The 25878-nt window shown below is 35.2% G+C and overlaps 4 protein-coding genes, 1 long non-coding RNA gene and 1 other non-coding gene across 6 annotated transcripts; 3 read left to right on the plus strand and 3 right to left on the minus strand.

The window, feature by feature from the left end:
- Positions 1-290: 290 nt before the first annotated feature.
- On the plus strand, positions 291-2549 carry LOC104769995 (uncharacterized). The gene is made up of 6 exons (XM_019242222.2): positions 291-636; positions 981-1169; positions 1251-1335; positions 1508-1746; positions 1901-2044; positions 2134-2549. The coding sequence occupies exons 2-6, from the start codon at positions 993-995 to the stop codon at positions 2362-2364; spliced, it is 876 nt and encodes a 291-aa protein (XP_019097767.2). The 5' UTR covers positions 291-636; positions 981-992; the 3' UTR covers positions 2365-2549.
- Positions 2550-2623: 74 nt separating this feature from the next.
- Positions 2624-4085, minus strand: LOC104770001 (uncharacterized). Its single transcript, XM_010494344.2, has 4 exons — positions 3503-4085; positions 3269-3403; positions 2944-3161; positions 2624-2809 (listed from the first exon to the last, which is right to left on the minus strand). The coding sequence occupies exons 1-3, from the start codon at positions 3839-3841 to the stop codon at positions 2955-2957; spliced, it is 681 nt and encodes a 226-aa protein (XP_010492646.2). The 5' UTR covers positions 3842-4085; the 3' UTR covers positions 2624-2809; positions 2944-2954.
- Positions 4086-4395: 310 nt separating this feature from the next.
- LOC104772305 (putative sodium/metabolite cotransporter BASS3, chloroplastic) lies at positions 4396-6292 on the plus strand. The gene is made up of 6 exons (XM_087503586.1): positions 4396-4521; positions 4966-5001; positions 5090-5201; positions 5300-5475; positions 5558-5805; positions 5910-6292. Exons 1-6 carry the CDS (start codon positions 4396-4398, stop codon positions 6121-6123), a joined length of 912 nt encoding a protein of 303 aa, XP_087359712.1. The 3' UTR covers positions 6124-6292.
- Positions 6293-7203: 911 nt separating this feature from the next.
- Positions 7204-8649, plus strand: LOC104770000 (uncharacterized). The gene is made up of 3 exons (XR_015592239.1): positions 7204-7435; positions 7859-8130; positions 8185-8649. It is a non-coding gene; the product is annotated as an uncharacterized LOC104770000 (transcript).
- Positions 8650-22847: 14198 nt separating this feature from the next.
- Positions 22848-23948, minus strand: LOC147918567 (uncharacterized). Its single transcript, XR_015593499.1, has 2 exons — positions 23660-23948; positions 22848-23408 (listed from the first exon to the last, which is right to left on the minus strand). It is a non-coding gene; the product is annotated as an uncharacterized LOC147918567 (long non-coding RNA).
- A 277-nt stretch (positions 23949-24225) lies between these two features.
- LOC104769999 (uncharacterized) lies at positions 24226-25616 on the minus strand. The gene is made up of 4 exons (XM_010494343.3): positions 25183-25616; positions 24949-25083; positions 24638-24843; positions 24226-24530 (listed from the first exon to the last, which is right to left on the minus strand). The coding sequence occupies exons 1-4, from the start codon at positions 25513-25515 to the stop codon at positions 24497-24499; spliced, it is 708 nt and encodes a 235-aa protein (XP_010492645.2). The 5' UTR covers positions 25516-25616; the 3' UTR covers positions 24226-24496.
- Positions 25617-25878: the final 262 nt, after the last annotated feature.

Below are 25878 nucleotides of genomic sequence, written 5' to 3' on the forward strand. Positions count from 1 at the left end.
AAGCTTTGTCATGAACCAAAGAACTATAGATTTGTTCTCGAAATATATAGGGTTGGTATAGGAGGTGACTGAACTACTTTGCACTCGATCGCTACTATAGACTGTAGTGTCTTTTCATTATTTTTCAGATTCTGATTTGTTTTTTTTGATGGGTCTGTTATTAATATATACGGTGATGATGACATTCCTGATGTTCTTAGATCTGTTTTGATGGAAAGAGATGAGTGAGTTACTTTTAATGTAGCAAATATCTAATCGACTGCTATTTCAATGCCTTTTTGGCTTTCTATGAATGGTCAAATTAAAGAAGAAAAGCTTAGGTTTTCTTAATGTAGTTAGTCGTTTTGATTTTTGTTTACTTCATCAAATAAATAAAAAACTATATGTGTGTGAGTAGTGTGTGTGTGTTATTGCAATGACTAATCATATACACGATATGCTCATCGAATTTGATATAATTAATTAGTTTTCATTCATCCGTAATATACTCATTACTTTTTTTTGGTTAAGCTTACTTAACATATTTGACTTTTTTCAGGATTTTCGAAACATGGATAGAAGATAAGGGAAAGTAACCTTCACGAATTACAAATTTCTGCATAACTTGCGAGGAGTGCCAACTGCCAATTAAGAAAGGTCTTTCAAAACTCTTCTTACCTGTTATATTATATGCTCTGAATAAATAAATAGTTACATGCTTAGGCTTGTTATATATGTCATCTGCATATTTTGGAAAACGCATTAGATATTTGAGAATGACATTGTAAGCATCATAAATCAAAGTAGTGTGACAGAATAATTATGGTGATTAGTATTCTAATTGTGTGATTACTATAAGATATAGATATTGATATAAAAAGAGTTATAAAATGTTAAGATGATTCCATAGATAGGAAACCTTTCTTACTTGTTCATGTAATTGTACTGATGGTAGTATATAAAACTTCTATAAATGACTTTGTTTTTTTTATTGTTTCAAGGAGAATATTATAATGGAAAAGAAAGATGATGGTGATGGTGTTGGTGCGGGAAGGATTGGTGGTATCGGTGCAGGTGGCGGAAAAGGTAAGGGCAAGAACGTTCCAAATGAACGCAAAGCTGAAGCAGAAGCTCGCCGGAAAGCCCAACAAGATTGTCCACAACCACAAGTTAATGAACATCCACCACGGGTAAATTTTTTTCATTTTTTTTGTACTTCATAGTTCTTGTTTATTTTCTTTAACTTACATTCACCTTCATTTTTTTATTAGGATTTTGGTGACGGCAGTTACCTTATCAAAGATTGGAGTCACTCACACAGAGCTTTACTTAGTAAAATTGTCAAACAAGTACAAGGTATCACTATTAAATTTAAAATTTTGTGCATAGTTAAATATGTCAATTCCAAGTTATAGTTTGAGTGTTTTGGTTGTTGATTTGAACTCTAATTCTAGAGATAGTGAATCGAGTATATTTTATTTGGTTAGGACTTAGGACTGATAAAATTAAATCTTGTTTTGAAATGCAGCTATCTGTTGGGCTCTAGTTTTAGGAAAAATACTAGAGTTTACCTACAACAAGAACCGTCCCATTGCTCAACACAAATTTCTGGATATAGATAGTTTTGCTGAAAAGGTGAAACAGAAACCAGGTGAGCGTATGGCTCAAAAGAAGTTGGATACCGATGATATGGCTGTGGGCTCTTTGAGGAAGGCAATGGACCATATATGTCTGAAAGGAATCGAAAAAATTGATGGAAGAAAGAAGGTAAATATTTAGACATATACTTGGATTCTGGATATAGATATGTTTTTTTGGTAAGTTCTATATACCAATATTAGTTTTAAAGTGTAAATGCATAATTATTATGTTATCGTATATATTTCATTCAATTCCAAAATCAAAAATATTTGTTTTGTAGGGTGGAGCAGGTAAGGCCTATGCCATTAAAGGTAGGTTTGTTGGTGTACAAAATTCAACTGCCGAAGATATAGCCAAGAAGGTGAACATAGGTCTTGTAGGTTTAACAGTTGATGTAGATGAGGGTCTTAGGGGACTTAAGAAGGTAAGTTAAGGAATTACTTAGATTCGAATTATACAATATTATGTATTTAGCAACTAGTTGAAACGTCAATTTTTGTCAAACATTTTCAGGGAATCTACAGGGTACCTAAGCCACAAGTTGGAGCACACAAACATGCACTTACAATTGTTGGGTACGGGATGACTAAAGAGGATGAGTTGTTTTTTCTTGTGCAAAACACATGGGGGACTGGTTGGGGAGATGGTGGCTACGGCAGGATTATAATTACAGACACTTGTGATATGTTCTACCTAGCTGAAGTGATTAACGACAAAAAGAAGAAGGAAGAGGCTCTAGCTTAATTGTTTAGAAAACTTTGAAACTTAAAGACAATAGACCATGTCTGGTCATATTTCCCTTTCTTAAATCAAGTAGTGTCTTTTTGGAACATATTTGCAGTGATGCTATGTTGAAAATGGTTTCAGTAACAAACTCTTGATGATCCAAATGGAATTGAAAATGCCGTCTATCACACCAATGTTGCTAATCAACAACCTCTATTATAGTGACCAATGACTGTATTATCTGACAGTATAACTCTCCACTCTTAAACTATATATATAAAGAAACATAATTCATTAACCATTAAACTTCATAATTATATCGCACAACTTATTAAGTTACAGGTTTAGGTCATATTACACAGCAAACAATGAGATAAAACAAAGTCCACCCAGATCCAACTCGTAGCTTTAACTATAGCTGGAAGCCTCGCTCTTCTGGTAGCCAAAACATCAACATAACCATCTGCAATTAAGCTTGAAAATATTAGAAATTTCAAAACAAGAGAACCTTCCAAAACTACATTCGCTCTTCAGCAGATTAAAACAACAACTAAGTTGTTCCCACTGAGCAAAATGACTTAACATATATATACTTACCTATGTAAGTCTTAGATAACGGGTTTTGTAGGGGCTGGTCTGCAGAGAATGGGAACAGGATCTCGAGATTGTCCAACGAAATTCATGGCCTTAGCCTGATACTCCACGAGAGGCCCACTCGGATACTCCCGAGCCATAAACGTTATATACAGCTTCCAACTAGCTCCTCCAGCATTTGTAGTGGCTCTCACAATACTATCAAATTCCACAGTCTTTCCCTTTAAGTAAACAAGAAAAGAAAAAGAAAATGATCCAATCTTATATTTACTTTCTGAAGAAACGAAAAAAAAAAACAAAGCTTGATTCTAATCGGAGTACAACTGACCTTAACCTCGTTGAGTTTCTTAACGCACATGGAAGCAAGACCCGCCAAGTACTCCCTATTAGTCATGTTTCCATAAGCTGGTCCATCCAGATTCTGAATAGCGCAAATGAAATTGAATGGATCTGGTAAAAACCCCTACCAAAAAAAAGAAGACTTTTTTAAGGAAATTGAAGGCAGACAGAGATATAGCTACTAGTTTGTTTAGGAAGAAACGATGGCATTGAAATTACGTACCCTATCCTCCAGAGCCTGGATCCTTTCTTCGCGGTATTCCATGTAATCATTCTCGTTAGCAAAGCTGTCACGAATCTCTGCATCTGATTCGTATTCCCGACCATCAAAGCTGTCCACATCCCACTCCGGTTCCGATTCTTCCACGTCTTCTAACCCTCTGTAATCCATCCCGTCTTCTACTTCGCCTTCGCTCTCGCTCTCGGTCTCGGTTTCGGTTTCGGTTTCAAAGTATCCCTCGTCGAGCTTCTGCTTTTTCATCGGCAACAAGTTAAGCTTGTCCTCAACCGACGCTGAAGCTCGTTTGTCCATCACATCGCAGCTTATCATGGTAGTTATCATCGTCGCCGCAGAAACGAACAAACCCTAGAAAATATCCCTGAACACGATTTGGGAATTCCACCAACTAGAGAGAGAGAGACGATGATACACACACACGTATACCAAAATTAATGAATGAATGATATACTCGTTGGCTGTATAATTTACAGATATGCCCCACTCAGTAGCAATTTCTTTCGAAAGAAAATATGGGCCAGGCATTGTATGGATCAAACCCAGTTAAAACCCCAAACAACTTTCACGACTATACGGTGCGTATCAACTATCAAGTATCTCAATCAACAAACCAATTGCTTTAATTTGATATGGTTCTAGCTTGAACAGTGTGATGGAAGTTGACCGCACACAAAAACAAAAAGAACAGTGATGGTTTGGATTGCATTTTTTTTTTTAGTCACAAGACTAATTTTTTATAGGGTGAAATTTGCTGAATAACCAGAAAAAAAAAAAACCTAACAAATAATATAATTAGTCTATTTGAAAAAATTAGAAAATTAAAATCAAGGATAGGGTAAATTACAATTTTGGGTTTTATGGTTTAAGGATAGGGGTGAATGGTGGTGGTGGTGGACGGTGGTCTAGCGGTGGTCAGATGGTACTTTGGCATTTTGGTACAACGGTTACTGGTGGTACGGCAGTGGCCCGGCGGTTCCCAGCGGTGGTCTGGCAGAACTCTGGCGGTATTCCGACAATTTTTGGCGATTTTCTGGCTGGAGTTCGGCGGCTGAAAATGGTGTGATGGTGGTAGGAGGTGGTTGTTAGGCCATCTTTAGGCCATCATTAACGGCAGAACTATTGTGTGTTCTTAGCCCAGTTAAATCATAAATAAATTAAACAGTAGTCTAAGAACATTTTTTTTGTTCTACAATTAGAACTGATTTAAAGCTAGTTCTAATTGAACGTGGCAGTACCTCATTGGTTGAGATTTTTTGGAAAGAAAGAAAATTTTTCATTTTTCATTTCACCGTTCCTCTTTCTCTCCAACAACCTCTCCAGCTGAAATCACCATTCGAGATCTACGGTTCAATCTCCCGGATCCGAATTGACAAAAAAGTAGAATTTGTTGTAAAATTTGGGGAAGTAGAGTTTGATTGGAGTGTACTTTGTATATGTGTGTGTTGCAGGTGGAGGTGGTTTGGGCGACGGATCCGTTGGTGAAGGTCGGTGATTTGGTTTCAATTTGGTGAAACGAAAGGATTTGGGAATTAGGGTTTGAAATTTGGATTGGATGATAATTTGGTTAAGTAGGATTATGCTTCTGTATCTGGAAACGAGATTATTTGGGGATTAGTTTTAGCAGATCTTGAGAACATTGTGTTTTATGCAGACCTGTGCCGCTATCTGTTGGGTTTGTTGCTCAGTATGTTCTGAAACCGCTCCTTGGGGTTTTAGTAGCTAATGCATTTGGGATGCCGAGGACCTTCTATGCTGGTTTTGTACTCACATGTTGTGTGGCAGGGGCTCAGTTATCTAGCTACGCGAGTTCTTTGAGCAAAGCAGATGTAGCCATGAGCATTCTTCTCACTAGTGCGACAACTATCGCATCTGTACTCTTTACCCCTTTGCTAAGTGGTCTTCTGATTGGATCGGTAGTTCCTGTTGATGCAGTTGCCATGTCCAAGTCCATACTACAAGTAACGAGGTTTGGAATATGATGTTGAAGAACCCTATCATTCTTCTCTTTTGAGGTCCAACGAAAGGTTTACTATCTTGTAGGTGGTGCTTGTTCCAGTCACTCTTGGCCTTGTGTTAAATACTTATGCAAAGCCTCTGGTCACTGTTATTCAACCTGTGATGTCGTTTGTTGCTATGGTATGCACTTCATTGTGCATTGGAAGCCCACTTTCAATAAATCACAGTCAGATTCTATCAGCTGAAGGTCTTGGATTGATTATTCCAATTGTTACATTCCATGCAGTAGCATTTGTATTGGGATATTGGTTCTCTAAGATCCCAGGCTTACGGTAAATCCTTAATCCATATTATTTTCTTGCATCTCTTCAATATTTTCCTTAATCCATAGAACTTTGAAAATTTATTGAGTTATGTTGTTGGATCTTTTAACCAGGCAAGAGGAAGAAGTTAGCCGGACTATCTCGCTTTGTACGGGTATGCAGAGCTCCACATTAGCCGGGCTTCTTGCAAGCCAGTTCCTTGGTAGCAGTCAAGCCGTTCCAACGCAGCAGCAAGCAGTACAAACGGACATGACTATGAATTCAGCTGCTCCTCCTCAAGGCTCAACAACAACAACAACAAGAGTTGTATGTTTGTTTTTTCTTTAACATTTTATTTACAATGTTTTTTGTTTCATAAAAATTTAGTATTGTATATGAATTATAGTAAAAGTTTATAAGTTTGCAATTTAAATGTTATTTTAAAAGTTTTTATAATTTGTAAAATGTTTATAAATATTATATCTTTATTCTAAGAACACCATAATTAGTTCCCCCATTTTTTTTACCTATGATCTTAACAACTGATCTTAGATTATTTTCACTATATATTTAATCTAAGAACACAAAAAAAAGTTCTCCCATTAAGGATGCCCTTATAGGCATAACACCAAGGGTGTTCTTAGCCCAAAAAAATTAGAAAAATAATGAATAGTGGCATAAGAACACCAAGATCAGTTCTTAATGTAGAACTGTTCTTGGCTCAGTTCTAAGCTGATGTGGCAAGCTGTGAATGGATATTATTTTTTGTAAACAATTTTTCACAAATTAAAAGAGGATTTGATTGAGAATATATAGAATAAATTTGGACATTAAACTATATATTAATTAAATAAAATATTTGTGTGCTTTAATTAAGTAATATGTTTTTTTTTCTTTTTTTAATTTTTTTTGTTTCATAAAATTTTGGTATTGTATTCTGAATTTTAGTAAAAGTTTTATAAGTTTGCAATTTAAATGTTATTTTATAAGTTTTTATAATTGTAATATGTATAACTAACTTTTTAACAAAAGATCTTAACTACTGATCTTACATTATTTTCATAATATATTTACTCTAAGAACACCCAAAATAGTTCCCCCTATAAAGATGCCCTTAGGAAGTAGAGGGGGTGTGGTTGGTGGTGGTAGGGATGGGTATGGTGGTAGTTGATATGGGTATAGTAGGGTTAATATGATATATATTTGTATATTGTATATACAAATATATTAAGTATATGGTTAGGCCATGTTTATTGAGGGATCACCTCACCTGATCTTGGCTTTTAAAAATTAAAATTTAGTGAATAGTGCCCACAAGATCAGCTGAAATGATCTTAATTAAGATCTGTTCTTTCATGTGTTCTTCTGCCACGTGTCAGCTCGTAAACGAAAGAAATGTTTAATTTTTTTTTCATTTCATTCGACGTTTATTTTTTACTTTTCTTCTTCTCTCTGAAAAATCGAACAGGCGATTTCACGAGAGATTTTTTTTTCTCATCGTCTTTTCCTCTGTCCGGGAAGGGGAGAAGAGTTTTATAGTAAAAGCCCTAAAAATCTCTCGAGGGAGAAGAGAAGAGAAGAGAAGAGGAACCATGTCGAGGCGGGAGAGCAAAGATTCAGACCCTAAACGCCAGCGTTCTAGGATCGATCGCGAACCCAGGTCTGCCTGCTTCGCTTACTCTTTCATCTTTACACTCAAATTCTTCTGGGGAATCCTACTCTTTACCTTCATCGCGAACAACGAGGAAGCTCGTGTATATTTTTTTTGTATAGAAATCGGAATGCAAGCTGATTATTGTGAGATTTATGCTTTGTCACTGTTGTAGTTTTATCGTTGGAGTGATTTTGCTTTGTATCTTCATCTAATCTACTTAATTTGGCCACAGTTCATTCTCGTAAAGTAGAGATTATTTGCAGAAGATGATGGTCAATAGTTGTGTAGAGCTTAAACATGAGTGATGAAATGCACAATAGTTAATCTTGGTACTAGTTTTTGAAGTGGTTCTCTAGCCAGCTTTTCACTCTTACTATAGAGCTCTTATCACAGAGGGTACGCTACTAATCATTTATGTTTTGTCTTTAGCCCCAAGAGATCAAGAAGAGATGGCAAACCTGAAGCTGAACGATTTTTGAGTAACAAGGATTTGGATGTCGGTGATGGTACTGTCACAGAGCATAAACCACGTCAGTCTCGTCCTAGATCATATCATCAGGTTCCTAAAGCTTTTGATTATTTTCCATCTGATTTTTGTTACTGGTCCTGGTATTGCTTGTTCTGTGTGTGTAGATGTTTTTGCTCTTGTGAGGTTTTAGGAGTTTTTGGTCTAATGTATACAATATGTGTATACTCCTCATAATACTGGTCCTGGTATTGCTTGTTATGTGTGTAGATGTTTTTTCTCTTGTGAGTTTCTAGGAGTTTACAGAATCTAAACCATCGCCGACAGAACGAGAGAAACTGGAGGAGCAATATGCATTCAGAAAGACATGAGAGACCAGCAATGGGACGAGACAGAGTGTGGAACAGAGATGGTGTGAGAGGTGCGGGAAGCAGACAGAGTTGTTGCTGCTGATAGAGACAACAGATTCCGCAGCAATGAGCGAAGTGGGTTTAACGGAAGCTGGACAAGGAATGAGAAGAAATGGGACCATGATTTGTTCGAGGAGGCAAACAAGAGTCCGACTAAAGCCACAGAGGAAGAACAGATTGCAAAAGTTGAATCTTTGTTGGCTTCTTAAAGTCTATGTGAGTCCATAACTCTTTTTCTTAGTCTGGATTTGCCTTTAATCTTTGATGTCTCAGTTTGCAAGTGTAGAAGATAATATCTGAGTTTATATAATGAAACTCTTCTTTGTTTTTTTTTCTAACAAAAACCTCACCGGTTTAATCTAAACTACAGAGCTTTTAGTTTTATAAGTTTGCAATTAAAATGTTATTTTATAAATTTTTATAATTGTAATTTGTTTAATAAGAATATTAATAAACATTATATTATTAAATAGTTTTAAACATTCTTAAATTATTTATTAAACATTAATCTTTGTATTTATTAAACATTTTTAAATTTGGAATTTGAATATTATATTATTAAATATTAAGATCTTATACCTGTTCTCCCAATAACTAACTCTTTACCAAAAGTTCTTAAGACATGATCTTACAATATTTTTACAATATTTCTCCTCTAAGAACACCCTCACCTGATCCCCCTATAAACATGCCCTTAGAGCAGTCAGTTATTAAATTTTGGTTTTTTTATTAGTTACTCTTGCCAATTTTCCTTTTTGATATTTGAACTATTATTCATCTTATAAATTTGATGGGTTAAACATATCACAGTCTGATGATATGAAGTTATGAACAGAGGGTTTGCCGTTTCCAACATAAACTGTTCATCTTATATAAAAACCGGATCACCCTATATAAATTACACTACACCTGCTTAATCTATATTATTATTTTCACAGCATTTTTCAGAAGAATGTTTGGAGTTCAGACTTATTTACATAAAATGCCACTGTAATTAAAACATTTAATACAAAAAAAATTTTTTAAAAAATCAAATTAGGAAAATCGAGTATGAAAATATATATTTCCCTAAATATCTGAACAATATCAATTTCTATTTTCCTTTTTAATTACAAGTTTTAAAATGTTTTAATGAAAAAAAAAACTATAGTATCTTACCTTATTTAATTTCGATTTTCCATAATTGGTTTGGCATTATACATGTTTTCCATTATACATAAATTGTTTAATGTTTTCTATGTTAAAATGGATAGATCAATTGATGTCAAAATGGGTAGAAAAAAATATAAAAAAACTAATAATGTATGATTTTATTATACTATATATATATATTTTGTTTTAACTTCCACAAAATGATACTCCCTCTGTTTCATAATATAGGATGTTTTAGAGGTTTTTCTTTGTTTCATAATATAAGATGTTTTCAACTTTTTAAGTAACTTTTAGATTACTTTTATATTTTCTTATTATTTTTTTTATGCAGTCTTGTTTATGAGTGGTTGAAGTTTTTTAAAGTGGTTATTTCTTAATCTGCGTGCTTTCACTCAAAACATCTTATATTTTGAAACGGAGGGAGTATATGTTTTTTGACTAAAAAAGATGTGTCATTTATAGAGTTATGATGTCAAATACAAATATATATAGGGGCATTCTCAAAAATGCCCCTTTTTCCATATCTCTTTTTAAAAATACCCCTTCATGTTGACCATTTTTAAAACTACCCCTTTTTATATACAAAATGACCAAATTACCCTTTTTGAGTGACAGTAAGAATGTACAGTCATCAAAATCGAAAAAATTTTCCCGCCAAAAAAATTTCCCGCCAAAATTTTTTTTCCCGCCAAAATCGAAAATTTTTCCCGAAAAAATTATTTTTTCCCGCCAAAAAAAATAATTTTCCCGCCAAAATCGAAAAATTTTCCCGCCAAAAATATTGAAATTTATACCTTTTAAAAATCTTGTAAATACTTTTAAAAAACTTTTAAAAGCGTTTACAAGGTTTTTAAAAGGTTTTTAAACACATTGTAAACGCTTTTAAAAACCTTGTAAATGCTTTTAAAAAGCTTGTAAATGCTTTAAAAAGTTTTTAAACACCTTGTAAACGCTTTTAAAAACTTTTTAAAAGCATTTAAAAGGTGTTTAAAAACCTTTTAAAAATTTTATAAAAACTTTTACAAGGTTTTTAAAAACATTGTAAAAGGGTTTAGAAGGTGTTTAAATACCTTTTAAAAATCCTTTTAAAAACCATTTGAAAACCTTTTAAAAACCTTTTAAAACCTTTTAAAAACCTTTTAAAAATCTTGTAAAAACGTTTACAAGTTGTTTAAAAAACCTTTTAAAACTCTTTAAAAAATCTTATAAAAGCCTTTACAAGGTGTTTATAAGGCTTTTATAAGGTAGAAACCTTATAAAACCTTTTAAAAACCTTGTAAATTTTTTTTGGCGGGAAAAATTTTGGCGGGAAATTTTTTTTTTTCGAATTTTTTTATAAAAAGTTTTTTGACAAAAAAATTTTTGGCGGGAAAATTTTTTTGAAAAATTTTTGGCGGGAAAATATGTCGGAAAGTTTTTGGCGGGAAAATTTTGTTTTTCTTTTTATTGAATAAAATAATTTTATCTAAGGGTAAAATGGTCATTAAAAATTAAAAGAGGGCATAAGTAAAAATGGTCAAAAAAGATGGTATTTTTGAAAAGGGGTTTATCAAAAGGGGCATTTTTAACAAATTATCATATATATATCCTGTTGCACAATTTAAATAGTGAATATATCAAATTTAGTCATATGACTAATATCAATAATATTACTAAATTTGTGATAATAAAACTAAATCTGTGTAAATACAGATTTTAGCAATTTAACATATGCACAATACTAAAAAGCAACAATAATTTAAGGAAAATTTTATTTATTCACGGGTCCAAACCTAAACTAAAAATAACCATAAGAATGTGATGGGAATTAGGTTAATATTAGTACACTTATATATTTTTGCGGGTTGGTTTAAAAACACAAACAAAATATTTTAAAACTTAATTTTATATGAAAGGAGTTAAAAACCAATACTAACCCGCTACATCATACTCAGATACAAAACTAACTATTTTTTTAATAACTATTTTTTTTATCCACGGGTCTGAACCTAGACTAAAAATAATCATAAGTATGTGATGGGAATTAGGTAATATTAGTACACTTATATATTTTTATGGGTTGCTCTAAAAACACAAACAAAATATTTTAAAACTTAATTTTATACGAAAGGAGTTAAAAACCAACACTAACCCGTTCCATCATACTCATAGACAAAACTAACTAATTTCAAATTGGTGAATAAAATTTAATTCATTTTATACTAACTACAAAGTATTATACATATTAACATATGTTTACTTTCACAACAACTAATTTTGATTGATTAAATTCCAAAATAAAAGAATTTTGATTAATTAAATTTCAAATGAAAATAAGAATTTTTAAATAGATAAAGAAAATAAAATTACAAATATCTCAATATTATTGTAAAAGAGTTTAAAACATATATTTGATCCAACATAATGTTTTTTTAGTAAGTTATATAAAATATACAAAAATACATAATCCCGCAGTGTACCGCGGGTTAAAATCTAGTTGTATAAATACTTAGATTTTAACATACACAGTGATCAATCCAGATTTATATACTGGATTCGATTTTTTTTTTCAAAATTGTAATTTCTTAAAGAAAGAAATCACTGCACTCTATAAGTAAAACTACTAACATTCATTTTCAATTTGATTCGTAATTCCACTCGATCGGTCCAGGTTTAAAATATTTATTTGATTAGAAATACAATTTTGATTGGTATCATGTTAGTATATTGAAAACTTGGGGTTATTGAGATGATTATCTATAGCATTTTGGTTATAATGAAAGACCCGTCACTAATACTATACGGATTCAGGCTATAATTAATGAGTTTTTTGGTTCGGTTTTATAGTTGCACAAAAATCAAGTATGGTCCGGTCCTGTACAGAATTTGTATGTTAAGGTTATTGAAATTTGGTTTGGTTTCAGATTTGATGTATTTGCAGTCCACTTCATTCTTTTAGTTTGATTCGACTTATCAAAGTAAAAATTCATGCATGTACCATTTCAATTAATATTACAAAATTTATTTTATTTCGATTTGATCAATGTTGGTTTCATTTGTTTTCGGTTAATGTTTTGCCCATCTCTATTTTTTTTGTTACAACAAAATTAAGTTCAAAAATTATATATTAAGAATATACAATGATTAATATATATTTTTTTGAAATGTTAAGAAACAATTTTTAGTGAATAATAGTAGAATCTCTACATTTTCATTTTTGACATGTATAATATTATTTGGAATAAAAACATCATTTAAATTTCCAATTCTTCTATAAAAAAATACCTTTACCAAATAATTAACCGAAAAGCTAAGGAGATAAATTCGACTTTTGGTCATTTACATCACTGTCACCCTCTTCCCTGAAAAAGCTTTTCTTCCTCAGGTCCCTCACTCTCTCTTCGGTCCTAAACTTAGAAAGTTTTGATGAACCTCAAAGAGTCCGAGCGTTTGTGTCAAGTTCTCAACTTTTTTTTGTTGTTGTTTTTATTTCCTTTATTTTATTGGCAATGTTGTTATACAAGAGCTCATAAATACAATAAATCAACACTTTTTTACAGGAATTTGGGGATGGGAGTCATCTTGTCCACGATTGGACCTCCGACACACTTACATTTGCTTGGAATGATTGAAGAGCAATCAGAAGGTACAATATTACTCGTAGTAGACTATATAATTTATGTATACATATATACAGTAGTTTATGTACCAACAATTTCTATATAGCGTAATAATTAATGCAATTCCGTGTTTAATATATATAGATACTCTTAGAAATTGTGGTCCGATTATGTTTTTCATTTTGTTGATTGAAAGAGTTGCAATTTTTAAAACTGAGTAGTGTTTGGAAATTTGGAATTGGCTGTTTCTTGGTATATAAATAAATCAATCAAAAAGCATATTTAATTTCTTCCGAGTATTATACGTACAGTATTTGCATAATTTCTGGATTAATATGAAAATAAAACATATATATATGTTAAACAAAAAACCAATCTGGCTTTTAAACCAACTTTTTATTAAACTAAAACTCTAGCTATACAGTTGATATATTAATAATAATGCTATGTTTGTCTGCAGATGATTGTTGGGCGAGAGTTCTCCGTAAGATCTTGAAATTCGGGTACAACATGGATATTCAAAATGCTGCTGAACAAAAGACTTTGTCAATGGAAGGTCTTCTTAGTGTAGTCAAGTCAGTAAACGAAAAAGCTGAGATTAGAAGGGGAGGTAGAAAAAAGAGTTTGACAATTTCTTCCCTCAAAAAAACCAATAAAGTTCATTCGTGAGATAGGACTTGAAAAGGATTTCGGAAGAACTAACAAGGTAAATGCTTATAATATCCACCTCTTTTTTCTTTGTATATAATACAATCCTAATTATTTATTTTTGTGTGTATCGCTTATTTCAAAAACGAACGTACGTATAGTTAATGCTTTAGAATCTGAATAATTATTATATTGATATTTGTGTTATAATTTCAGACAAACATGTTTAGAGTGAAAGGAGATTTTATTACAAAGCCTAATGCAACTAAATCAGAAATTTGTTGGTAACAAAAGGTCTGGTTGGTATATATCTGTGCATACAGAACCATAGTTTTTTTTATATTAATAATGTAAGTAAAATAGTTCAATTTTTATATGCTTTATAGTAAATCAATATATGATTTAAATATTGAAAACATGGTTTATGTAACAATGTTCTAGGAAATCTACACTTTGAAGATATAAGCAGGATTCCCACCGATCACCATGGATCACCAACAAAAGCTCAGATGCAAGTACAGATTAGATCTGTTGGAGAAAATGAGAAGAAAGAGGAAGTGTCGGTCAACGTGACAAAAGGTAAACTTTTGTCTCACCATCAAACGGGCCTAAACACTCAGAAGCCCAACAAGAATGTCAAGCAAGTTTACATGCCTAAGCCCAGTACGCAGCCCAACAACACAACCAAGATCCAGAAGCTTCCTGCACAAGAAGACAAGTCAAAGGCTGAACCAAAGCTACAATTGGAACAAGACACACAACAAGACAAGCTGAAAAAGCAAAAGCAATTGAGCAGTAACAACCAAATTAAGCTAGCCAATAGGTTTGCAATACTTGGCTGCAAAGGGGAAACCTAAACCCTAAATACCTTTGCTATATATACATGCTCAATGCTTGTAACAGAAATTAAGTGAATAAGAAGAAATGAAATAATATCTTACTCTCTTCATGGTATCAGAGCCAGGTTAATCAATCCATGGAACTCTACTCTTTTCCTTTTCCTGCATTAAACATCTCAAACTGTGTTACTCTAAAGCTTAACCAGAAAAACTACATCTCATGGAAATCTCAGTTCGAGTCATTCTTATCTGGTCAGAATCTCCTTGGGTTTGTGAACGGGTCGTTCTCTCCTCCAGGTGCTGTTATCCAAGTCCCACACATTGGAGGTCAAATCACAACTGTTCAGAATCCAGACTACAACGAATGGTTCAGGGCTGATCAGATTGTCAGAGCGTGGCTTCTCGGCTCTCTGTCAGAAGATATCCTCGCTGAAGTCACTGGCACCACAACGGCTCAAGAACTCTGGAATGCTCTGGCAAGGCACTTCAACAAGGTATCTTCTTCACGTCTTTTTGAACTGCAAGGCAAGTTGCAATCTTCAGAAAAGTTAGAAAGACCTATGTCAGAATATCTAAGAGACATAAGGAGTGTCTGTGAGCAGTTAGCATCCATTGGTAGTCCAGTACCTGAAAAAATGAAGATCTTTGCAGCCCTTAGAGGGCTAGGTAGAGAGTAAGAACCTATCAAAGTTTCCATTGAAGGAATGATAGATCTTGTTCCACCTCCCACCTTCGATGATGTCACCTCTCGGCTCATAAGCTATGCAGACCGAATGTCTACTTACAGTGCAGTGCAAGAAGTGTCACCTCACATGGCCTTCTTCACCAATCAACCTGGTCGTGGAAGAGGAAGAAACAGTGGATCTCATGGACGAGGCAATTTCTTCACCACCAAAGGTCGAGGCTTTCCACAACAAATTCCTCCACACGCAAACGGTATGGACGTCAAGGTAGTATGTCAGATCTGCAACAAACCAGGCCATCCAGCTATAAAATGTTGGTACAGATTTGACAGCAGCTATCAGTATGAAGACGTACCTCAAGCTTTAGCTGCTTTGAGAATCACGGACGTCACGGATCATGGAGGAATTGAGTGGGTGACTGACTCCGGAGCTAATGTACACGTTACCAACTCTCCACATAACCTGCAGAAAGCTCAGTCATACAATGGATCAGAGTCAGTTATGATTGGTGATGGAAACTTCCTTCCCATAACTCACACCGGATCAACCAGTCTTCAGACAACGTCTGGTAAGCTCCCTCTCAACGATGTTTTGGTTTGCCCTGATATTACAAAATCATTATTATCAGTCTCTAAGGCTACAAATGATTATCCCTGTTCTTTCCAATTTGATGATGATGCGGTTCGTGTTAATGAAAAGGCAACAAAGAGGCTGCTGATTCTAGGAAACTACAGTAATGGTTTGTACTTACTGAAGGACTCACCTAAGAAAGTCTTTTACTCCTCTCGACAACGCTCTGTAAGTGAAGACGTCTGGCATAGAAGACTGGGGCATCCAAATGATCAAGTCCTTCAACAACTATCTGCAATAAAAGCTATTCTAGTCAATAAAGGTGTCAAGAAGATGTGCGAATCATGTCAGCTTGGCAAGAGTAGCAGATTACCTTTCTCTTCTTCTAATTATGTTGCATCTAGGCCATTAGAAAGGATCCATTGTGACCTTTGGGGACCTGCTCCAGTCACATCTTTCCAAGGCTTTCGCTATTATGTAATTTACATTGATAATCATTCACGCTTCTGCTGGCTATATCCTTTAAAGTTGAAATCTGATTTCTTCTCCATCTTCACTATATTTCAAGCAAGAGTCAAAAATCAGTTTCAAACTAAGATAGGAACCTTTCAATGCGATGGTGGAGGTGAATTTATGAGTTCAGTGTTTCTGAATCACTTACAAAAATGTGGCATCCAGCAACTAGTCTCATGTCCTCATACTCCCCAACAGAATGGCCTGGCTGAAAGAAAACACAGACACATTGTTGAATTGGAGTTATCGATGATGTTTCAACGACGGGTGCCTCAAAAATATTGGGTTGAAGCCTTTTATACAGCCAATTTTCTGATAAATCTTCTACCCACCTCAACACTTACCAAGGGGTGTAGTCCGTATGAAGCTTTAATGGGGAAGACTCCAGATTACTCAGCTCTCAGGGTGTTTGGTTGTGCCTGCTTTCCCACTCTCAGAGACTATGCTGCCACAAAGTTTGATCCGCGGTCACTCAAGTGTGTATTCCTAGGATATAATGAGAAGTACAAGGGCTATCGATGCTTAGTACCTACCACGGGCAGAGTTTACATCAGTAGACATGTGTTGTTTGATGAAGAGTCCTATCCGTTTGGTGACTCACATCGGCATCAACATCCTTCTAATCCAACACCATTGATGAAACTTTGGCTTCGTAGCCTGGATACACCGTCTGTGGAAGCATCTGCAACAACAGAAACAAATAGTGTCCCCTCAAGTCAGCCAATTTTTACAGAAGCTGACTACCCACCTTTATCTCAGCAAAGTGGTGTAGCTGTAGTACCTTTGCTTGAAGGAGAGAGTACTGGGTGTACGACAGGCTCTGATCCTGCTTCTATAGGCAACAGCTCTCTTCCTTCATCTCCAAGGGTCCCTACAGCTCCATCCACACCGTCTCATCTCTCGCAAGAAACATGTGGTACACATGTGTCAACACCAATCAATGTTAGCACATCAACAGAAACAAGCAATGTTAGCACACCAACAGAAACAAGCAATGTTAGCACACCAACAGAAACAGGCAATGTTAGTACACCATGTCCTCTACCTGCGTTAAATGGTGAGAGTGATGCGAATGAGGAAAGCATAGTACCTGAGGTAAGTGACATAAACAATGTCAGTATGTCACCAGAAGAAAGCAGGGTCAATACACCACCACCTGCTTCTCCACCACTACTCTCATCTGATATAATTGATCAGCAGGATGAGTCTCATAATCTGACTGCTGACACTGGTAAAAATGCAGCAGCCAATGCTTCTCCGGATGTTGGTGATGTCGCAGACTCCTTATCAAGTCGACCTACACATCAAATGGTCACACGGTCAAAAGCAGGCATTCGAAAACCAAACCCGCGATATGCACTCATGACTCACAAAGTGTCATATCCGGAGCCTAAAACCGTAACAGAAGCTTTGAAGCATGAGGGATGGAACAATGCAATGGGAGAAGAAATAAGCAATTGTAAAGAAGCGAATACCTGGTCTCTCACGCCACCTACACCAGACATGCATGTTCTAGGCTGTAAGTGGGTGTTTCGAACGAAGCTGAATGCAGACGGAACCTTAGACAAACTTAAAGCCAGGTTAGTCGCAAAAGGCTTTGACCAAGAAGAGGGAATTGACTATCTCGAGACTTACAGTCTAGTCGTCAGAACTCCCACCGTGCGCTCTGTTCTTCACCTGGCTACGATCATGAATTGGGAAATAAAGCAAATGGATGTTAAAAACGCGTTTTTACATGGTGATCTAATAGAGACAGTATACATGAAGCAACCTACCAGGTTTGTGGATCCAACAAAGCCGGATCATGTTTGCCTTCTCCATAAGTCCCTTTACGGTCTCAAGCAATCACCAAGGGCCTGGTTCGACAAATTCAGTAAGTTCTTACTTGAATTTGGCTTTTACTGCAGTCAGTCAGACCCGTCTCTATTTGTCTACATCAAAGATGATGCCATGATAGTTCTGCTGCTGTACGTCGATGATATGGCCATCACAGGGAATAGCTCCGCGACCCTGACAAGATTATTGAATGAATTAAACAAACAATTCAAAATGAAAGACTTGGGAAAACTACACTACTTTCTTGGCATACAGTTTCAATATCATTCAGGGGGACTTTTTCTATCTCAACAGAAATACGCAGAGGACTTACTGGTGGTAGCTCAGATGGAAAAGTGTAACCCGATGCCAACCCCCTTGCCTCAGGACATTCATCGTCGCATTGCTAATGATGCCCTGTTTCCTGATCCGACATATTTTCGCAGCCTGGCAGGTAAACTTCAGTACCTGACTCTTACCCGGCCTGATCTACAGTTCGCTGTCAATTTTGTGTGTCAGAGGATGCATGCTCCGATGTACTCTGATTTTCACCTGCTCAAGCGGATCTTACGCTACATCAAGGGAACCACTACCATGGGGATTTCATTTTATAAACATACAGACTGTACGGTTAGAGCTTACAGCGATAGTGATCACGCCGGCTGCGATCTGACTCGTCGATCCACCGGTGGCTACTGTACCTTCTTGGGCAAGAACATCATCTCCTGGGCTGTTCAAAAACAGGACTCCGTTTCCAAAAGCTCCACCGAAGCCGAGTATAGAGCTCTTTCAGAAGCCGCCTCCGAAGTCACGTGGCTCTGCAAAATTCTCCGGGAACTTCGAATCCCGCTTCCCAGAGCACCGGAGATCTTCTGTGATAATCTCTCTGCCGTCTACTTGACCGCCAACCCAGCTTATCACAAGCACAGCAAACACTTCGAGACTCACTATCACTATGTCCGTGAGCGCGTCGCCCTTGGAACTCTGACCGTCACACATATTCCCGGTGCGTTTCAACTCGCGGATATTTTCATCAAATCTCTCCCGGTTGGTGCCTTCGAGTATCTGAGGACCAAACTCGGCGTGTCTTTTCCACCCACTCCGAGTTTGAGGGGGACTATAAGCAGGATTCCCACCGATCACCATGGATCACCAACAAAAGCTCAGATGCAAGTACATATTAGATCTGTTGGAGAAAATGAGAAGAAAGAGGAAGTGTCGGTCAACGTGACAAAAGGTAAACTTTTGTCTCACCATCAAACGGGCCTAAACACTCAGAAGCCCAACAAGAATGTCAAGCAAGTTTACAGGCCTAAGCCCAGTACGCAGCCCAACAACACAACCAAGATCCAGAAGCTTCCTGCACAAGAAGACAAGTCAAAGGCTGAACCAAAGCTACAATTGGAACAAGACACACAACAAGACAAGCTGAAAAAGCAAAAGCAATTGAGCAGTAACAACCAAATTAAGCTAGCCAATAGGTTTGCAATACTTGGCTGCAAAGGGGAAACCTAAACCCTAAATACCTTTGCTATATATACATGCTCAATGCTTGTAACAGAAATTAAGTGAATAAGAAGAAATGAAATAATATCTTACTCTCTTCAGAAGATACCGCATGGAGCCACCTAGGATTATATAAAACATGCAAGTGCTCATCATTGTTTCTTATGGGTTCACACTAGATGGCAAACTTTTTTCTTGGTCCAAAACACTTGGGGGAAGAATTGGGGAGTTGGCGGATATGGAAGGATCTTCATCGCTGAGACATGTCCAATAGTGTATCTTGATCGTTTAATTAAGTAATTTGGCTTTTTTTAAGAAATATTTTTTGTCGTTAAACCTAAACATATATAATCATCTTAATTGTGAAGGACATATTAGGTTATGTTACTCTTTGTCTTGTAGTCATGGATTTAACTTAAGTAGTCTTCAAAGATTAACTATATCCCCAGTCTGACCATTTATGATATATGCATTGACACCTTGTTAAGATTTGGAATTCCGAGTGAAGGTTAACACTTGTAAGCTAGAGGTCAAAGGCGACAAGGCAAACATCTAACTCGTGTGGCGGAAGTCACTTTTGACATTCGATGAGTTTTTGTTTTAGAAAGCCGTATATCCTAATTATCGTCTCTCTTGTAGATATCACCGACGTAGGGGAACATCATGTTTATTAACGGTTTGTTGAAATCTTAGAGAGATCAGAGAGGCAATGGTAGGAGTGTCAATCGGGATGGTCCGGTCCGGCCTGGCCCGAAACCCGTAAAACCCGCATATGTCTGAGTCCAGCCCGGCCTGGCCCGGCCCGAAATACTTCCGAGCCTATATTTCAAAGCCCGAGCCCGGCTCTAACAGGGCTACAGAGCTTTTAGGGCTTTTCCGGACTTATCTTACAGATCAAAAATTCAAACTTATAGCCTTAAAAAGCATTTTCAAAGGTGCACTATAAAACAAATCAATCAAAAATTTAATAACTCATCTATATTTATTACAACCAACTTAATTTAATAGAAAAATTTTAAAATTAAATAAAATATCTATACTTTAACCAAATAAACTAATATATAATTCATATAAAATATCATAGATAAATATTCTAAAAGTATTAAGTAAGGTTATTAAGTAAATATGAAAATTAGGATTAGAGTTTGAAACTTTATTTACAATAAATCATTTATTTGCAATCAAACAAAAATGTTAACAAAAAAATACAAATATATTTATTAAAGGGCTTTTCAGACTGGTCCGAGCCCGGTCGGACTAAATCCGAAAAATCTTATAGTCCGAACGGGCTGAGCCCGAAAGACCCAATTTTTTCTGGTCATATATATTTAAGCCCGAACCCGATGTTTTCTAGGACCGGACCGGGCCAGCCCGTGGGCTTTAGCCCTAATTGACATGCCTAGGCAATGGTTGACAGTAATACTTGAGAGAAAGCTGTGCATCATTAATGCATATAAACTTCATAATCTATTACACACACAAACCATAAATATAGCACAAGATAATTATGAACTAATGTCATAATAGATACATATAATAGGTCATAACACTTAGATTCCCACCCAACACACTCTTATAATAAATAGCTTAAAACTCCCTCACTTGAATGCATCTTAGCCTCTGCTATCTTGTCGTCAACACATCACATTGCAATTTAGTCAGAAACATTAACAGTTATAACTTGGCAGAAACAATACAAATCCCACTGACGAAATAGACACAATGAAAACGAAGGAGATTATTAACATAAGAAAAAGTTAAATTACAAAAACCATAAATATAGCATAAGATAACACTTATATTCCCACCCAACACAATCTTACAAATAGCTTAAAACTCTCTCACTTGAATGCATCATAGCCTCTGCTAGCTTTTCGTCAACACATCACACTGCAATTTAGTCAGAAAGAAACATTAACAGTTATAACTTGGCAGAAACAATACAAATCCCACTGACGAATTAGACACAATAAAAATGAAGATTTAACATAAAAATAAGAAAAATATTTGTCAGCTACTTGAAGTATACACCATCACATAGCCACACATACAAACAATATAAATGTTTTGTTAACTATGTTAACTATTGTCATTACATAAGGACATCCATAAATAAATATAGGTTATGTGTACAACATCATAAACATTCAATTCCGATGGTTGGTTGGCCGGAATCCGATGTTGACCAGTGTTGACCGAAATTGACCAGTGTTAACCGACGTTGACCAGTGTTGACCGGTGTTGACCATAAAAAAATATTCAAAAAATATTTATATTTTTTCTTTTTTCCTAAAAATAATAATATTTTTACGTATTTTTAATAAATAAATAAAAAAGATAAATGAATTGTATAATTTACAAAAACAAAATATAACAAGAAAAAGTTATAAAACAAAATTTTATGTCTAGTAGTTTTTTTCATAAAACTATAACAAATATATACCTTTTCCTTTTAACCACCATTTTTTGTTTTGTATTTTCAAAGGTGGAGATTTTTAATATTTTTTTTCTCTTTTTACTTATAAGATTATGTCATTTGAAATATATCCAAGGCATTACCAACTATTTCTTTGATTTTACAAGACCAACCTTTGATTTTACAATATCAACTTTTGTTTTTTTATTATCTACTAGATATATGTCTTTCATGTAAATAAATAGAATTTTCATTATTTTCTTCCTTTCTTTTTCTTATTAAAAATAAAGAAATAGTTGGCAATGTCTTGGATATATTTCAAATGACATAATCTTATAACTAAGTAAAAAGAAAAAAAAAATTTAAATCCCCTCCCTTTGAAAATACAAAATAAAAAATGATTTTTGAAAGGAAAAAGTATATATTTGTTATAGTTTTATGAAGAAATCTACTATACATAAAATTTTTGTGGTATAGTTTTATTATATTATTTCTGGTATATCTTCTGTATTAACAAAATAGTTACTAGATAAACCAAAAATTTTGTTTGTCATATAATTTTTTTTTGGGTATAGAATTGTCTTGTATTTTTTTGTTGTATAAATTTTGTTGTTATATTTTGTTGTAAATTATACAAATCATTTATCTTTTTCTTTATTTATCAAAAATACATGAAACAAAAAAAAGTTATTTTTAGGAAAAAAGAAATTTTATTTTTGGTCAACGCCAATTAACACTGGTCAATATCAGTCAACACTGGTCAATGCCGGATTCTGGCCAACCAACTACCGAAGTTGAATGTTTATGGTGTTGTATACATAACCTATGTTTGTTTATAGATGTCATTAGGTGATGACAATAGTTGACGTAGTTAACAAGACATTTATATTGTTTGTATGTGTGGCTATGTGTTGGCGTATACTTTAAGTAGCTGACAAACATTTTTTCTAAAAATAATATATAATACCTTAAATATAGATAGAGATCTAGAGTCGTAGTTTAGGACTTGGTTTGCAGAGAATTGGGAGAGGAGATACCTCCGGTGTCATTACAAAATGTAGCACCTTGGCTTGGTACTCAACAAGAGGCCCATCACAATACTCCCGAGCCATGAACGTGATGTACAGCTTCCATTTAGCTTGTCCACTTACATTAACTCTCACAACATTCACCAATTCCAAAGTCTTGTTCTGTCAAAACATGAAAAATTCATATCCATCTTAATTCAACTTAACTAATTACCTTGGTGTCGTTGAACTTCTTAACACAGACATTAGCAAGATCTGCAATTAAATCCCTCTCACCCTTCTTCCTCTCGATATTGAGCTCGTAGATTCCGACCGAAGGATCAGGAAGAAAACCCTATATATTACAAAACCAAAATATTATATATATTTTTTTCTTTCTGAAAAATATAAGTAAACAACATCAAATTAAGGCATACACAAAATCTATTGTTGCAAGTAAAAAAATAAAAACGGATGAAATTGAAAATGACTTCACAAAAAGCAGATGGATTTTGCAGTGATTGAGACCAGTAAGCAAAGAAGAGTTTGACTAAAACAGATCGATATAGTAATATACCAAATGATTAAACAAAGAAACTAATATACCTTACTCTCGAAAGCCTTAAGCCTGTTGTTGTAGTATATGTCATAAAGTTGCTGGTTGGGAGAAAAACTACGAATCCTTGGATTGATTTTGAATTCGCGACCATCAAAGCTATCGTAGCCCCACTCTGGTTCTTTTGAAACGTATCTATACTCGCTGGCCTCACTTTCATTAAATAAACCGAATTAGAAGGCCTTTTGGTTTCGTCGTCCCATTCATAAAAGAAACCTTCTTATATGCGGCTCACTAACGTTTTAGTAAATATATACTTATCAGTTCCACATACTCTCCCTATCAGACAGTGAGACTCATATCATATATTTTGATTCAAATAGAATATTGTATGATGATCCAATCAATCAGACTTATCACTTACATTGTCCTCGTCACTCATCTTTATTAGTCCAGTTTTTAACCGCTGGCCTGTGCTTCCAAACTACCAAAATCGTAGATACCGTAGAAAGTAATCCCAAGAAAGCTAAGCAACAGGCGAATTGTTTCATGATATGCTATTGAGTTTTGAAATTTAAATTGCTACGTACAGCTAGCCTTGTACGGTGCAGAGAAATATGATAACATACGTACGTAAGATTTATTCCTTTGAGAAACGACAACTCTGACAAGTTTTCACCACCGTCACTGACTCACCGCAACTATAATACTTCACATATTTTAGATTACTACAAACTATAGTTCTTTTTAATTTCATTATAGCAACCGTTTTGATAATCCTTTGTATCAATCGTTCCGACTGAACAACAAAATTTTGCCTCTACAAGTTATATTTTTTTAGCCAATTAAGAAACCACTTGCCAAATGAGACCACAAGGTTATATGCATCACTCCAGCGTATCCTTGTCTTCACTAGCCAAGCTACGCAATTTATAAAGAAAACAAATAACAAATCAAAACAAGAATATTCAAGAATAAAGAATCAGGAGTAAAACACAAATAGCATCAAAATCAATATAACTAATTACTAGTGGTTTAGGGGTTTAGGGGCAGGTCTGCAGAGAATGGGAAAAGGAGGTCGAGAATCTCCAACGAAATCCATGGCCTTAGCCTGATACTCCAGGAGAGGCCCATTCGGATACTCCCGAGCCATAAACGTTATATACAGCTTCCAACTAGCTCCTCCAGCATTTGTAGTGGCTCTCACAATACTATCAAATTCCACAGTCTTTCCCTTTAAGTAAGCAAGAAAAGAAAAAGAAAATGATCCAATCTTATATTTACTTTCTGAAGAAACGAAAAAAAAACAAAGCTTGATTCTAATCGGAGTACAACTGACCTTAACCTCGTTGAGTTTCTTAACGCACATGGAAGCAAGACCCGCCAAGTACTCCCTATTAGTCATGTTTCCATAAGCTGGTCCATCCAGATTCTGAATAGCGCCAATGAAATTGAATGGATCTGGTAAAAACCCCTACCAAAAAAAAGAAGACTTTTTTAAGGAAATTGAAGGCAGACAGAGATATAGCTACTAGTTTGTTTAGGAAGAAACGATGGCATTGAAATTACGTACCCTATCCTCCAGAGCCTGGATCCTTTCTTCGCGGTATTCCATGTAATCATTTTCGTTAGCAAAGCTGTCACGAATCTCTGCATCTGATTCGTATTCCCGACCATCAAAGCTGTCCACATCCCACTCCGGTTCCGGTTCTTCCATGTCTTCTAACCCTATGTATTTCCCGACCGTCACGCTTCCATCGCCTTCGCTCTCGGTTTCTTCGCTTTCGCTTTCGCTTTCAGTGTCTTCCTCGTACAAGTTTTCCTTTTCCATCGGCGAAAAGTTAAACTTGTCTGAATCTCTTTTCGTCGTCACATCGACATCGCAGCTCATCACGGTAGTCATCATCGTCGTCGCGGAAACCCTAGAAATGTCCCTTTGTGAGAGATTTGGGAATTCCTCCAAATATAGAGAGACGACGATACAAATACAATATGGCCCTCAGTAGCAATTTTCTTTCGAAAGAAAATATGGGCCATGCATTATAGGGATCAAGCCCAATTAAAACCCCAAACAACTTTACGACTATACGGTGCATATCAACTATCAAGTATCATCAACAAACCAATTTGCTTTAATTTGATATGGTTCTAGCTTGAACAGGAGCGCACTGCTGGAATGCCACTTCCAAAAAAAATTTGATCGTGAATGCCACCCTCTTATTTCGATATTATTTAAAAAAAATTTTAATACTGAAAACTGAAGGATAAG

Source organism: Camelina sativa, chromosome 20, assembly GCF_030686135.1.
Source record: "Camelina sativa cultivar CO46 ecotype springtype chromosome 20, ASM3068613v1".
Taxonomy (NCBI): domain Eukaryota; kingdom Viridiplantae; phylum Streptophyta; class Magnoliopsida; order Brassicales; family Brassicaceae; genus Camelina; species Camelina sativa.